This window comes from Archocentrus centrarchus, chromosome 6, assembly GCF_007364275.1.
Source record: "Archocentrus centrarchus isolate MPI-CPG fArcCen1 chromosome 6, fArcCen1, whole genome shotgun sequence".
Lineage (NCBI taxonomy): Eukaryota > Metazoa > Chordata > Actinopteri > Cichliformes > Cichlidae > Archocentrus > Archocentrus centrarchus.
The window spans coordinates 6,694,648-6,711,758 of NC_044351.1; the positions used below are offsets into that span (position 1 = coordinate 6,694,648).

General features: G+C 43.9%; 1 protein-coding gene across 1 annotated transcript in view; it reads right to left on the reverse strand.

The window, feature by feature from the left end:
- The window catches only part of LOC115781267 (metabotropic glutamate receptor 8-like), a 290,231-nt gene that overhangs the window by 32,134 nt on the left and 240,986 nt on the right, over positions 1-17,111 (reverse strand). The window contains exons 7-8 of the mRNA XM_030730834.1: positions 3,453-3,592; positions 2,107-3,042 (exon numbers count right to left, since the gene is read on the reverse strand). Of these exons, the coding sequence (XP_030586694.1) occupies positions 2,107-3,042; positions 3,453-3,592 (1,076 nt within the window). The remainder of the gene's footprint in view (positions 1-2,106; positions 3,043-3,452; positions 3,593-17,111) is intronic.

Consider the following 17,111-nt stretch of genomic DNA (forward strand, 5'->3'; position numbering starts at 1 on the left):
AAGTTGGATCAGCCTGTAGTGTGTTTTTCCACATTAATTTTGTGTGTGACTCCAAATCCAGGCCTCCATTGGTTAAAATTTGATTTCCATTGATGATTTGTGTGTGATTTTGTTGTCAGCACATTCAACTTTGTACAGAACAAAGTATTCAATGAGAATATTTTATCCATTCAGATCTAGGATGTGTTATTTGAGTGTTCCCTTTATTTTTTTGAGCAGTGTATTTGAACAGAATCACTGACAAAGGGCACCCCTGGCAAAAAGCAGCACCCACCAGGCACAAGTCTGACTTGTTGCTGGCCATGAAGCCAACTCGCACTGTGGTTTTATAGGGAGTGGAAAAAAATTTCCAGGCAGTTATAACTGTATATATATATATATATATATATATATATATATATATATATATATATATACACAGTTTGCTTCCATGGAGCCAGACTTCTTGTAATTTTTTAAGGTCTTCAGCAATATTTCTCCAGGTATCAATTTTTATTTAGACATTGGCTGCTTTTTCACAAATTTATGTCCAGTCCTATGTCCAGAAAAGTTTAAAATATTGAGATCAGTGGATTATGCAAGTAGTTCCTGTGAACCAAAAGCAAAAAGCTCAGAGCATTCAATTTCAAGCCGTTTTTATTATGTCATGGAGAGGGATATTCTTATTATGGTCATCTCAGGCACATAAGCAAGAAGCCCCCCCACCTGGGTTTCAAACATTCTGTTTATGAGTTGAAATAAAGGCACAGATGCAAAAACAGCTTGTTTAATGAAGTGAACAAAATGGTAAATGGACTAGTTCTTATATAGCGCTTTTTCTACTCAATCAGAGCACTCAAAGCGCTTATAAACTAAAGCTGTTGTAATGAGAGGCCCGCTACTAAGATACATATTGATTTTCTGTGAGCTTTCTGTGTCTAGTAGAATCCAAGAATAAAATATGGAGCTGTAATGGACATAACCAGTCCCTGGTAACATTTATATCAGTATAACTTATTAAGAGTTACACTTTAACACATTCAAAAAAAGGGAGACTTAAAAGGTAGACTGTGCAGTCTGGCATCTGCAAGATTTCAACATTGTGTCACCTGTGTACATACAGTATGTGTGAGCAGTGACGTGCGGTGAGGGTCGTGACTGGTGAGGCACTGACGTCATCACATCAGATTTACAAACATATAGCTTATTCACCATTTGATTGGCAACAGTTGTTTTGTTTAACATTAACATAGTCTGAAGCAAACCTTTTAGCTCCGGTGTTGGTCTTCCTTTAATTATTATCTTCTGCTTCGATTGAAAGTCCAGTTTAGAAAATTCTTTCAGTTGAGTTATGTTAATCTTCCATGTTGAACATAAGGCCAAGCAACAGGAAAAACTAACTGGCCTTGCTAAACTGTTTATGGTAGCTTGCCACCGAGGAGTCGTAGAGTCCCTGGGATCACCAGCGCCCCCTACCATGAGGCACGAGAACTGCGTGCCTCACCTAGTGTCTCTTCGCAGCAGTTTCATGATCGCTCAACACAAGAATGCATTACACACACACATACAGTTGTTAATGAAAAAAACAACAAAAAAAAACTGTGCATTATATACACCAGCTAAAATATAGAAATTTAGTTCATATAGTAAAAGGTGTTAGAACATTTTAATAGCCACATGCAAAGGGAAAGTAATCCGGTCTCACTGCATAGCATGCCAGCACAGTTAGTAGTCATTGGCAATGACTATACTGAGCCGCACCACGGATTGCGCAATCCGTGGTGCGGCTCGCCGGGCTGGTGCCTCACCGTTCGTCTCTTAGTATTTGACCGGCAAATGCGAAAAATTCAGCGATTTTGAAAAAACTAATCTAAAAATGGTGTAGTTAAATGGAAAAGAACTTTAAAATACAAATCACTGAATGAATATAACCATTTAATTTATTTTTTAATTTATATTTCCACGATGACAGGTGAGGCCGTGCCTCACCTGCCTCCCCTGACTGCACGTCACTGGTGTGAGGGGATATGCAGATACTGCTGATTTGTTTTGTTTTCATTTAGAAATGCTGCTTCGTGGCTAAACATTACATAAACATAAAGGTCCATTATGCTGTTGTGCACTCACCCGCTCTGCTGACTGTGCTGTGCCAAAGAAAATGGGGATGAAGGCGAGCCAGATGATACACGTGGTGTACATAGTAAATCCAATGGGTTTGGCTTCATTAAAGGTCTCTGGCACACTGCGAGTCTTGATGGCATAAACAGTACATGTGACCATCAAGAGGATGCTATATCCTAAGGAGCAGATAAGTGATAGGTCAGAAATGTCACACTTTAGGATGCCTCTTGCATTCTCAGGATTCTGCGTGCGCTGCTCCCCATAGTCCACAAAGGTGTGTGGTGGGTCAGTAGCAAACCACACGAGAATACCCAGCAGCTGAATTGAGATGAGCGAAAAGGTAATGACCAGCTGGGAGGCTGGTGAAATGAAGCGCGGTGCTGTCACTGCCTTCTTGCCCTGTTCAAAGATGCGGTGGATGCGGTTAGTCTTGGTGAGCAGTGCAGCATAGCTGAAGCACATTCCAAGGCCCAGGAAAACGCGGCGGAAGGAGCAGATGCCAATATCAGGAGCAGCAATCATGGGGAAGGTGATGACATAACACAGGAAGATACCTGTCAGCAGGACATAGCTCATCTCCCGACCTGAGGCACGCACAATGGGTGTGTCATTATAGCGAATAAATGTTACAATGACGAAGGTTGTAGCAATAATGCCCAAGACAGAGATGAAGACAGGAACCAGTGCCCAGGGCGAATGCCACTCTAGCTTGATGATAGGGATGGGTTGGCAGCTAGAACGGTTTTGGTTGGGTCTCTTCTCATAAGGGCAGAGCTCGCAGGTGAACTCGCTGGCTTGGAAGTGGTATCCCTCACACTGCTCACAATGCCAGCAGCACGGGACGCCTTTTACTACTTTCTTCCTCTCGCCAGTGCGACAGGGCATGCTGCACACTGAAGCTGGCAGGGATGAATCGCCTGTTGTCCACTGTAAGGCCTCCATCTGAGGAGAGGGAACAGGAAACTAAGCACTCTGCACCATCATAATTCAACCTTTGGTCTAAATCAATATCAAACTATATTAAAAAATTACACACAGCAACTGGTTTTAAATACAGCTGAATTATATTTGCTTGAGTTAGTGAACAGAATGGCTTTCCAGTTATGGAAAAACAAATAAAATATGGGTTAATTGTGTTAAAGAAATATGGTTCTGCCACAGTGTGAAAAGACAAATTGAAAAATGCAAAACTTTATTTTTTTTTTTTTAAATCAATTAAATGTACAATATTTGTTTGAAGCACTTGACAAACACCATGTACTGAATGGCAGACTGTTTTCTTTGTGTTTGACTTGCAGCAAGCAGCTTTATAATAGTTTGTTTTATAGCTGTTACAGGTTAGTGGTCCTTACGTTGAGATGCAACTGATTGGCCCAGTGCCCGATGACCTTGTACTCTGCCACCGACTTGTTGTTCATCTGATACTGGAAGATGTCATAGCGTCCGGGAGCGTCCCCATTCTCATTAAAGATGACCGGAGTCCTCGCACTTCCTGAATAAAGAAACAAACAAGACCAGAATAATCTATTTTCAGGAATTAACATAAAAGAATGGGAAACACAGGATAAACAGTTATCCTAATACATGGAAAGAAGAGAGGTGAAATGCTGAGTGCCAACATTTCAACCTTCAAGATGACAATTTGTCAGCTGATGTGATCAACCTATTTAGTATCAGCATACAGTAACTATCCAGAACAGCAACTAATATATATATATATATATATATATATATATATATATATATATATATATATATATATATATATATATATATATATATATATAGAGGCTTGCTGCCTGTACATCAGAATTTTCACCAGTGGATGAGACAGTTGTTTCCCTCCGTCTTCAGGTCAGGGAATTGGTCCTGACTGTTCTTTGTGCTTATGCGCCGAATGACAGTCTAGAGTACCCACCCTTTTTGGAGGGTGCTCGAAGGTGCCTCTTCGGTGACTCCACTTGCTGGGAGACTTCAACACTCACGTGGGCAATGACAGTGAGACCTGGAGGGGAGGAATGGCCTGCCAGATCTGAACCCAAATGGTGTCTTGTTATTGGACTTCTGTGCAAACCACAGTTTGTCCATAACGAACATCATGTTTGAACATAAGGATGTCCATAAGTGCACATGGTACCAGGACACCCTAGGTTGCAGGTCGATGATTGATTTTGTATTCGTATTACCAGCTCTGCGGCCATATGTTCTGTACTCTCGGGTGAAGAGAGGAGCTGAGCTGTCAACTGATCACCACCTGGTGGTGAGTTGGATCAGGTGGCGGAGGAAGATGCTGGACAGACTTGTGGCACCTAAATGTGTTGTGAGGGTGCAATGGGAACGCCTGGCAGAAGCCCCAGTCCACAAGATCTTCAACTCCTAACTCTGGCAGAACTTCGACAGCATTTCGAGGGAGGCTGCGGAAACTGAGTCTGAACGGACCATGTTCGACACCTCAATTGTAGAGGCTGCTGAAACAAATTTACTGTGTCGATGCTTTGTTTAAACTCTGTAGCACTCAGTTGTCTCCATGTAAGCGGCGCTCCTCACTAGCATTAGCAGCATTACTGCTCCATTGTCTTTTTGTGGGTTTATTGGTGGCTGTCAAACCAACATAGAACTGCATTACGCCAAGTACTGGACTGGAGTGTAAATCGTGCATGCACACACATACACACACACAGATTCTAAAAAGCTCTCCGTCACTGCAATGGATTTCCTTTAACACAGAGTGGATCATCGCTAGAGTTGCCACCTGTCCCGTGGAATACGGCTCCGTAACATGCGGGGTTCCGTACTTTACGAGACGGGTGGCAACTATCACTGACATGCATTTCCACACCTCCACTGCTCTCTGTGTGTGTTGTACTCACTGAAAATTTCAGCTGTTATTTGTCTTTACTTCAGCTGTAGCTACCAGAACTGGTTTGCTAGAGAGCGCGAGCAATCAGCACTAGCGATGATTCAGTACTGGAAGGCCCCCCCCCCCCCCCCCCCCCCCCAGGACTGAGGGGCTCTGTCAAGAGGCGAAGCTGTTATAAAGACGTGAGCTCAAGTAGTGCAAAAGAAATGTTTTTCCAGCATCCAAAACAGCAGCTTTTTCTTTTAGTATTAAAATCTTTACTGGGAAACATCTGGAGGACCTTCATCAACCACCTGATCAGCAAGTGTTAAGGTGAAGAAAACTTTGTAGCTGCTCCATCCACCGCTGTTTGTTCACAGGCGAAAAACTGCAGTACGGAAGTTAAAATATGCAGATAAATGGTTAATAAAAAAAGTATTTCTTTTCCGATTACTCGATTAATCAATGGAATAATCAATAGAATACTCATTTACTAAAATAATCGTTTTATGCAGTCCTACCGTCAGGCGACTCAGGAGGGGAAAGCGGTGCTCCACTCACGGTTTATAGTGTGGATGGGGTGCTGCTGACTTCAACTGAGGCTATAGTCAGACGTAGGAAGGAATACTTCGAGGACCTGCTGAATCCCACTGACACGCCTTCTGTAGTGGAAGCAGAGTCTGGGGATGGGGGGTGGGGTGACTCATCCATCACCGAGGGTGAGGTCACTGAGGTGGTTAAACAACTCCTTGTTGGCACGGCCCCTGGGGTCGACAAGATTGGCCCTGAGTTCCTGAAGGCTCTGGATATTATAGGGTTGTCTTGGTTGACACGCCTCTGCAACACTGCACGGAGATCTGGGGCGGTGCCACTGGATTGGCAGACCAGAGTGGTGGTCCCCATCTTTAAGAAGGGAGACCAGAGGGTGTGCTCCAACTTTCGGGGGATCACACTCCTCAGCCTCCCTGGTAAGGTCTATGCCAGGGTGCTGGAAAGGAGGGTCCATCCGTTAGTCAAACCTCAGATCCAAGAGGAACAATGCGGTTTTTGTCTTGGCTGTGGAACATAGGACCAGCTCTTTATCCTCTCAAGGATATTTGAGTTTGCCCAACCAGTCTACATGTGTTTTGTGGACTTTTGTGGACTTGGAAGGGAACCAGAGATTGACAGACGATTCAGGGCTTCATCTGCAATGATGCAGACTCTGCACCAGTCTGTCATGGTGAAGAAAGAGCTGAGTGTAAAAGCGAAGCTTTCGATTTACCAGTTGTTCTACATTCCTGATCACAAGCTTTGGGTAGTGACCGAAAGAATAAGATCGTGAATACAAGTGGCAGAAATGAGCTTCCATTGAAGTGTGGCTGGCCTCTCCCTTAGAGATAAGGTGAGGAGTGCAGCCATCCAGGAGGGGCTCAGAGTACAGCTGCTGCTCCTCCCCATCGAAAGGAGACAGTTGAGATGGCTCGGGCATCTGATTAGGATGCCTCCTGGGCGCCTCTTGGGTGAAGTGTTCCGGGCATGTCCCACTGGGAGGAGGCCCCGTGGTAGACCCAGGACACAGTCCAGGAATGGTAACTTGTTATCTCTGGTGTCTCCTGGACTGTGCGGTGCTTATCGAGGAAGATGGAAGCCTCAACATTGAAGTTTACCGGAAGCCCACACACACAGACCAGTATCTCCTCTTTGACTCCCACCACCCTCTGGAACACAACTTGGGGTGATCAGGACCCTACAACACCGTGCGGAAAGTGTTCCCTCTAAGGCAGAACGGAAGCATAAGGAACACACACACATTGAGAAAGCCCTCAAAACATGCGGTTACCCCAACTGGGCCTTCATCAAATCAGCTAAGATGCACAGGAATGAAGGCCAAACACAAACTACAGAGAATAGGAAGGACAAGAGGAACAACATTGTCATCCCATATGTATCAGGCTTGTCAGAGAAACTCAGAAGAATTTTCTCCAAGCATGACATCTCAGTATACTTCAAACCAAGTCACACCCTAAGACAAAAACTGGTTCATCCCAAGGACAAACCCACCAAACACAAGATCAGCGATGTAGTGTATGCTGTTCAGTGCAGTGAAGAGTGCTCGGACCTCTACATTGGTGAAACCAAACAGCCTCTTCACAAACGAATGGCACAACATAGAAGAGCCACCTCGACAGGACAAGATTCAGCAGTACATCTGCATCTGAAGGAAAAAGGGCACTCTTTTGAGGATGCCAATGTTCACATTTTGGACAGGGAAAACAGATGGTTTGAAAGAGGAGTGAAAGAAGCCATCTATGTCCACTGTGAACAACCATCATTGAACAGAGGAGGTGGATTACGTCACCAACTTTCCCCCCGCTTACAGTGCTGTCCTGAGCTCCCTTCCCAGACGTCTCAACCCCCATTCACACCTTTGTTCCAGTGACCTCAATAGGCCACAGGAAACAATGGAGCAGAGTCCTAAATTGGTTTCAACTGAAACCACTGATTAAATATGACCCACGCCCCCTTCACACCTGGGCACATGTGTTCACGCACATGATCAATAGAGGGTCATAACCACCTCCAGGGGACTACGCCCACAGGGGTTTAAATACCTGGGTCTCTCCACCATTTGGTTGAGAACTGAAGAAGCCTTCGGATGAGAGGTGAAACGTCTTCAAGAAACAAAAAGAAGTCCAGTCGCCTTTTTCAAGCTCCAGAGACTACTATGACCTGGATGACTGAGAATCTACACAGACATATTTATTCCCAGTTCTTTAGTTCAATCTATGAAAAATGCCCAAGACAACAGAGTTTGACAGGTATAATACTTTTGCATCTGCAAGGCAGTTGCCAAAGAGCTATTTGTCATGGTCTTGGTTTTATTCCCCAGTGTTTGGTGTTGTTTTTTTTTTGTTTTTTTTGTCTTTCAAATTTTGTTCATTGTTAAATATCTTCAGTTTGTTTCTTGTTTTGCTTATTATTTGATTTTCACAATGGTATTTTCCCTTATTGTTTCAGTCTGGAGCATTTACTTTGTCCATCCATCCATCCATCCATTTATAGGCTTCTGCCTTGGTGGCCTCAGAATCTCATCTCTGCTTTTTTGCGGATGATGTGGTCATGTTGGCTTCATCAAGTGGCGACCTCCAGCTTGCAGTGGAACTGTTTGGAGGAGAGTGTGAAATGGCTGGCATGAGAATTAGCACCTCTAAGTCTGAGGCCATGGTCTGCAACCGGAAAAGGGTGGAGTGCCCACTCTGGCTCAGGGACGAGTTGCTGCCCCAGGTGGAGGAGTATTTCAGGGTGGAAGGGAGTTGACTGTTGGGTTTTCTCTGTATTGTTGTACGATCTTTATCTTACAATATAAAGCACCTTGAGGCAACTGTTTGTTGTGAATTGGCACTATATAAGTAAAATTGAATTGAATTTAAAAAAAAAAATTATTTGGAAATATCTGAAGCATCTGGTTGACTGTAAAACAAATACAACATGAAAATGCCAAAATCTTTAGTAACGGTAACCTGAAGCTGGCTCCAAAATTAAACGTCCTAAAATAGACTCTATGACCTTGACTCTTGTTTTCAAATCACGACTCAAAACTTACCTGTTCAAGTTTGCATACTCACATTAGTTCGTTTGGTAATTTTAGTTTGTTTGTGCTTTATGTGATTTGTTTTGTTTAAGTCCTGTAAATTATCCTTGTGTGTCATGAAAGGCACTTACAAATAATAATAATAATAATAATAATAATAATAATTATTATTATTATTATTATTATGGCAGCATGGTGGCACGGTGGTTAGCACTGCTCACAGTTAGAATAACATCTGGTAATTTTGTAATTTTGAGAACACCACTACCACGTCACTACAGTCAGGCAACATTAAATATTTGGGTACAAATTTTTCTGCCAGACTCTCAGACTTGGTTCGATTAAATCACATTCCTTTATTAAAAATGATAGAGGATGATTTCACACGTTGGAATAGTTTACCTATATCACTCATGGGTAGAGTCTCCACCATTAAAATGATGGTTTTGCCAAAAATCCTCTATTTGTTCTCACTGATCCCTAATAAACCTTCTGTTGCTTGGTTTAAGACACTAGATTCAAACATGACAAAATTTCTGTGGAAAAACAAACCATCACGAAAAGTTTAAAAACTTTACAAAAGCCAAAACGCAGTGGTGGTCTAGAGCTACCAAATTTTTATCAGTACTTCTTAGCCAGTAGGTTGCACTATGTTTCAAAATGGATCAAACCAAGTTCACTAGACATGGTTGGACATGGTTGGACCTAGAACAAGCACTCTCTGGAAAAATAAAAATCTCTGATCTACCTTTCATTAGCTCCTGTATCAAGCAAGATAATGCTTTAAAAGCCTTAACATAAACACCTCTCTGACAGCCTGGTGGGAATTTTAAAAATAACCAAGTCCTCACTTATCCAAGTAAACTGACACGCATTTGGAACAATCCAGATATATGCCAGAAAAAGAAAGTAATGAATTTTCTGTCATGGCTTGAAAAGGGTATAAATAACCTAGAGCATATTATTCAAGATGGAAACTTTATTCCATTTCAAGAACTTACATCAAAATATGGAATCAGCAGCAGTAGATTTCTGGAATATCAGCAACTGAGGTCCATCATAGAGGCAAAATTTAATTTAAATGATCTGAACTTGGAAATGCCTGTATGGGTAACAGAATTTCTAAATCTCTGTACTCCTAAATTGCTATCAAAAATATACAAGCTATTGTTTAAAATTAATGATTCAATTTCCCTCCCAACTAAAAAATGGGAGCGGGATCTTTCCATCAACCCAGATGAAAACTTCTGGACACATATATGTGTAGCCCCTTAACTGGCCAGGGCCCGCTGATGGGCCATTTGTAGTCCTTTTTTTTTTTTTTTTTTTTTGCATTTTTTTGGCCACAGCGGCTTTTTGTCTACAGTGGAGAGTGACAGGAAATGGGGGAAAGATACAGGGAAGGCACGCGGGCAAATTGGCGACGGGCCAGGACGCAAACCCACGCTGTGTATGTGATCGCCGGCTTCACCACTAAGCCACCCAGGCGCCTGTAGTCCCTTTTATATGGCAGGCTAGACCCTCCCATTTTTATTGACACCTCATTCGGCCAATCATGTAACTGGCTGCACCAAATCACCTGACAAAGCTACGTGATGCCCTCTGAGTATCACTGGCTCTAGCAAACCCATTTCTTAAAATGATTGGCCAAATGAGGTGTCAATCAAAATGGGAGGGTCTAGCCCGCCATATAAAATGCACTTAATTCGGCCGGCAGACCAGACGCGGCCAGTTAATAGGCTATGAAATGGATTTTTCAGAGCCAATAATAACCAGAAGGCGTTATGTAGTTTTCGTCAGGTGATTTTTTTGCTGCCAGTTAAGGGGTTAAACATCTTCAAAATGTCTAAAAGTCCAAATTTACAACTTATACAATACAAAACTCTTCATAGAATACACTATACAGGACAACGAATGTTCCAAATGGGCCTCAGACACTCAAATATATGCATCCACTGCTCAGGCGACCATGCTGAGAATTATAATACATGCTATATGGTCTTGCATGCCTATTCAAAGGTTCTGGCAGAAGATATGTGAAGACTTATCCACATGGTTTAATTGTGGTATCCCAGCCTCACCCAAATTATGCATCTTAGGTGATGTAAGTGAATTAGATATGGAAGCAAATACGTCACATTTAGTTCTTACAGGTCTGCCCAAATAGGCAGTTGTCTCCTAGGTCTTACCTCCACTTGTTCCAGTGACAGTATCTGTGGTGTTGGTGCTTTAGGGTAATGTTGTGTGGTGCGGGCCATATAAAAAAATCCGTCTGTTTTGATGACTGCAATTACAATATTTTATTATTCTAATTTTTTGCATTTGTTTTTTTAGAACTGTAGAATCCAGAAACCAAGGGGTAATGTCACTTTGGCTTTGTTCACCTTTTATATGCAGTCTAAAGTTCCAGGCTTGGTGGTGCTGTCACTTGGTGTTGGCTCTCACTGCCATATACTTCCTGTTCCTGTTTCGGAGCACAGTCGTGTTTTGCTGTCTGTTAGCTGTTAAACCTGTATAGCTCGATCTATCTGGATAACAACATATTTTAGTGTACACTTCACCTACTTTATCTAGCACACTCTTTGCTGAATTACTTGTATTCACATTATTCACTTTATTTGTTTTTAGAAATTCGCTAGCTTAGTGCAGGTAGTAGCTTAGCCCTTAGCCAACTCACTAGCAGCATGGCTTCTTGTCCTGTCCCTCCTGCCCTTTCCTCAGATTGCTTTATTGTCACTGAACGTTCAGCGAAATTTCCATTGCAGCTACCATTTAAAAAGACATATATACACTATACAAAAACAATAGTAAAATACACAATAAGTTAGAATAAAATAAACTAAAATGTGCAGAATAGTGCAGGAAGGAAGTCATTTCCAGAGGAAATCCAGAGTAATTTCCTGCTCTGGGTGTCACATGTTTAGTTACTCCTCGGCCTCCTTCAGCAGTAACGGTGCTTGTAATAATGTAGTCTGTTTGTAGCTCTGGAGGTCAGGCTTTCTGAATTGGAGACTCTGCTCGGCACCCTGGAAAATCCTGTATCTAGTGTAGGGAGAAGTGTAAATAAGCTGCACACTAGACATATCATAAATATTGCAGAATTAATCTTCACAACAAGGTGAAAGTGTTGAAATGACACTGTACAGCAGACAGAAATAAGACTGCATAGTAGAGAAACAACAAAATCACATGCCGATGATTTACTGGAAAAGAATGTGTGTTTTGGTCTGATGTTTTGTGTCTACAGGACCCAGATGAGGCCGTTAACAGGTGACAGTGAAGGGCACAGAAGAAGGAAGTGATGAGCATGCTACATGCTTGCATATTTCAATAACTGTGTAACTGTGTCAAGTCTGTGTATAAAAAGTTGAACTAAGATGGAGAGCGGTGTCAGACTTGTGTGAATCTGCACCGACTGGCTACATTGGGCAGCTCCGACAATTCTGACCCAGATTAATCTGTAAACTGTTTGAAATGGCTTTATTAAATTTAATAATTGGACTTTTTATTCCTGTTTGTTGTCATTCCTGTCGATAAACGAACACGCAGAAACCAAAAGGCTTAAGCAGCAACACACACTCTTATTATTTAAATTCCTTCACTAGCCAGGCCCCTGTAGTGGGTGCGGACCACGGTAGCTTAGCCGCCGTTAGGCCCCCCCAGCAGATCCCGAGCAGCAGGGAAACAGGCTGGCTTGGTGACTGTGAGAAGGAAGCATAGTCCTAAGCAGAAGCCCTGGGTTGTTCACATCTCTAACCGTTTCTCCTCACTCGGCGACACAGCCGCCAAGGAACAAACTCTGGTTATTCGCAACTCTGTTTTGAGAAACGTGAAGCTAGAGACACCAGCGACCATAGTCAAATGTCTTCCAGGGGCCAGAGCAGGCGACATTCATGTAAATTTGAAACTGCTGGCTAAGGCTAATCGTAGATTTGGTAAGATCGTTATTCAAGTCGGCAGTAATGGCACCCGGTTATGCCAATCAGAGGTCACTAAAATTAATATTGGCTCAGTGTGTAACTTTGCAAAAACAATGTCGGACTCTGTAGTTTTATCTGGGCCCCTCCCCAATCAGGCCAGGAGTGACATGTTTAGCTGGATGTTTTCCTTGAATCGCTGGCTGTCTGAGTGGTGTCCAAAAAACATTGTGGGCTTCATAGATAATTGGCAAAGTTTCTGGGGAAAACCTGATCTTGTTAGGAGAGACAGCATCCATTCCACTTTGGATGGAGCAGCTCTCATTTCTAGAAATCTGGCCAAATTTATTAACCCTCCTAAAACCTGACTACCCAGGGTTGAGACCAGGAAGCAGAGTTGCAGTCTTACACGCCTCTCTGCAGCTTCTCCTCCTGCCATCCCCCCAAAACTCCATCCCCATAGAGTCGGTGCCTGCTCCCAGACAACCAAAAAACAAAGCTAAAATCAGCAAAAAACTATTTAAGCATAAAAATTCAAAAACAAATAATATAGCTTCATCAACTGCACCAAAGAATAAAACAATTAAATGTGAATTATTAAACATTAGGTCTCTCTCTTCCAAGTCCCTATTAGTAAATGATTTAATAATTGATCAACATATTGATTTATTCTGCCTTACAGAAACCTGGTTACAGCAGGATGAATATGTTAGTTTAAATGAATCAACACCCCCGAGTCACAGTAACTGTCAGAATGCTCAAAGTACAGGTCGAGGAGGAGGATTAGCTGCAATCTTCAATTCCAGCTTATTAATTAATCACAGACCCAGACAAAGTTTTAATTTTTTGAAAGCCTGACTCTTAGTCTTGTCCACCCTCATTGGGAAAATCAAAACCTGTTTTATTTGTTATTATCTATCGTCCACCTGGTCCTTACTCAGAGTTTGTCTGATTTCTCAGACTTTTTATCTGATTTAGTGCTCAGTTCAGATAAAATAATTATAGTGGGTGATTTTAACATCCATGTAGATGCTGAGAATGACAGCCTCAACACTGCATTTAATCTATTGTTAGATTCAATTGGCTTCTCTCAAAATGTAAAGGAGCCCACCCACCACTTTAATCATACTCTGGAGCTTGTCCTTCATTGTTATGCTCTTCAGTGCCATGTGCCAACAAAGTGCAGAGCAGCTACCTAAACTCTGCTCCCAGTGAGGTCGATTATCTCGTCAATAGTTTTACATCCTCACTGCGTATGACTTTGGATACTGTGGCTCCTCTGAAAAGGAAAGCCTCAAATCAGAAGTTCCTGACTCCATGGTATAATTCACAAACGCACAGCTTAAAGCAGATAACCCGTAAGATGGAGAGGGAATGGCGTCTCACTAAATTAGAAGATGCTCATTTAGCCTGGAAAAAGAGTTTGTTGCTCTATAAAAAAGCCCTCCGTAAAGCTAGGACATCTTACTACTCATCATTAATTGAAGAAAATAAGAACAACCCCAGGTTTCTTTTCAGCACTGTAGCCAGGCTGACAAAGAGTCAGAGCTCTGTATAGAGCCGAGTATTCCTTTCACTTTAACTAGTAGTGACTTCAAACATTTCTTTACAAATAAAATTTTAGACATTAGAGAAAAAATTATTCATAACAATCTCAAAGATTATTCTTCATGTTCAGCTGCTTTCAGCACTGCTGGTATTTGTTTAGACTCTTTTGCTCCAGTTGGTCTTTCAGAGTTAACTTCAATAGTTACTTCCTCCAAACCAGCAACATGTTTATTAGATCCCATTCCTACTAGACTGTTCAAAGAAGTCTTTTCAATTATTGATGATTCTATCTTAAAAAGCCTCTGACAGTGGACTCATCTCTGTTTTTGTCCTGTTGGACCTCAGTGCAGCTTTTGATACTGTTGACCATAACATTTTATTACAGAGATTAGCTCACACTATAGGTATTAAAGGTACTGCACTGCAGTGGTTTAAATCATATTTATCTAATAGACTCCAATTTGTTCATGTAAATGGGGAGTGAAGATGCTGGACAGTGAAGATGCTGGACAGACCTGGCACACCTAAACGTATTGTGAGGGTGCGCTGGGAACGCCTGGCAGAAGCCCCAGTCCGGGAGATCTTCAACTCCCACCTCCGGCAGAACTTCGACAGCATTCCGAGGGAGGCTGAGGACATTGAGTCCGAATGGACCATGTTCCGCACCTCCATTGTTGAGGCTGCTGCTCAGAGCTGTGGCTGCAAGGTGGTTGGTGCCTGTCGTGGTGGTAACCCCCGAACCAGATGGTGGTCACCGGAGGTGAAGGGAGCCATCAAGCTGAAGAAAGAGTCCTATCGGGCTTGGTTAGCCTGTGGGACTCCGGAGGCAGCTGACAGGTATCGACAGGCCAAGCGGAATGCAGCTCGGGTAGTGGCCAAAGCAAAAACTCGGGTGTGGGAGGAGTTCGGTGAGGCTATGGAAAAAGACTTTCGGACGGCATCGAAGCGATTCTGGCAAACCGTCAGGCGACTCAGGAGGGGAAAGCAGTGCTTCACTCACACTGTTTATAGTGCGGGGGGGGTGCTGCTGACTTCAACTGAGGCTATAGTCGGACGGTGGAAGGAATACTTCGAGGACCTTCTGAATCCCACTGACACGCCTTCTGTAGTGGAAGCAGAGTCTGGGGATGACGGGGATGACTTGACCATCACTGGGGGTGAGGTCACTGAGGTAGTTAAACAACTCCTTGGTGGCAGAGCCCCTGGGGTGGACGAGATTCGCCCTGAGTTCCTGAAGGCTCTGGATGTTGTAGGGCTGTCTTGGTTGACACGCCTCTGCAACATCGCGTGGAGATCTGGGGCAGTGCCATTGGATTGGCAGACCGGGTGGTGGTCCCCATCTTTAAGAAGGGAGACCGGAGGGTGTGCTCCAACTTTCGGGGGATCACACTCCTCAGCCTCCCCGGTAAGGTCTATGCCAGGGTGCTGGAAAGGAGGGTGCGTCCGTTAGTCGAACCTCGGATTCGGGAGGAACAATGCGGTTTTCGTCCTGGTCGTGGAACGCTGGACCAGCTCTTTATCCTCTCAAGGATATTCGAGTGTGCGTGGGAGTTTGCCCAACCAGTCTACATGTGCTTTGTGGACTTGGAGAAGGCATTCGACCGTGTTCCTCGGGGTGTTCTTTGGGAGGTTCTGCGGGAGTATGGGGTGTCTGGCCCATTGTTGCGGGCCATTCAGTCCTTGTACAACCACAGTGAGAGCTTGGTCCGTATAGCCGGTAATAAGTCGGATTTGTTTCCTGTGGGTGTTGGACTCCGTCAGGGCTGCCCTTTGTCACCGATTCTGTTCATAATTTTTATGGACAGAATTTCTAGGCGTAGCCAGGTGGCGGAAGGCTTCTTCCTTGGTGGCCTCAGAGTCTCATCTCTGCTTTTTGCAGATGATGCGGTTCTGTTGGCTTCATCAGGGGGGGGCCTCCAGCTCGCAGTGGAACGGTTCGCAGCCGAGTGTGAAGCGGCTGGCATGAGAATCAGCACCTCTAAGTCTGAGGCCATGGTCCTCAGCCGGAAAAGGGTGGAGTGCCATCTCCGGCTCAGGAACGAGTTCTTGCCTCAAGTGGAGGAGTTTAAGTATCTCGGGGTCTTGTTCACGAGTGATGGGCGAAGGGAACGGGAGATCGACAGGCGGATTGGGGCTGCTTCTGCAGTGATGCGGACGCTGCACCGGTCCGTCGTGGTGAAGAGGGAGCTTAGCGTAAAAGCGAAGCTCTCGATTTACCGGTTGATCTACGTTCCTACCCTCACCTATGGTCACGAGCTTTGGGTAGTGACCGAAAGAATAAGATCGCGAATACAAGCGGCAGAAATGAGTTTCCTTCGAAGGGTGGCTGGCCTCTCCCTTAGAGATAAGGTAAGGAGTGCGGCCATCCGGGAGGGGCTCAGAGTAGAGCCGCTGCTCCTCCACATCGAAAGGAGCCAGTTGAGGTGGCTCGGGCATCTGATTAGGATGCCTCCTGGCCGCCTCCTGGGTGAGGTGTTCCGGGCATGTCCCACCGGGAAGAGGCCCCGTGGTAGACCCAGGACACGCTGGAGAGATTATGTATCTCGGCTGGCCTGGGAACGCCTTGGGGTCCCTCCGGATGAGCTGGAGGAGGTGGCTGGGGAGAGGGAAGCTTGGGCTTCTCTGCTTAGGCTTCTGCCCCCGCGACCCGGCCCCGGATAAGCGGAAGAAAATGGATGGATGGATGGATGGATGGATAAATGGGGAGTCTTCTTCACACACTTAGGTTAATTATGGAGTTCCACAGGGTTTCATGCTAGGACCAATTTTATTTACATTATACATGCTTCCCTTAGGCAGTATTATTAGAAAGCATTGCATCAATTTTCATTGTTATGCAGATTATACTCAGCTTTGCCTATCAATGAAGCCAGATGACGCACATCAATTAGTTTAAGTGCAGGATTGTCTTAAAGATATTAAGGCCTGGATGGCCTCTAATTTCCTGCTTCTAAATTCAGATAAAACTGAAGTTCTTGTACTTGGCCCGACAAATCTTAGAAACATGGTGTCAAACCAGATACTTACTCTGGATGGCATTACTTTGGCCTCCAGTAACACTGTGAGAAATCTTGGAGTCATTTTTGACCAGGATTTGTCATTCAATGCACATATTAAACAAATGCTGAAGCTA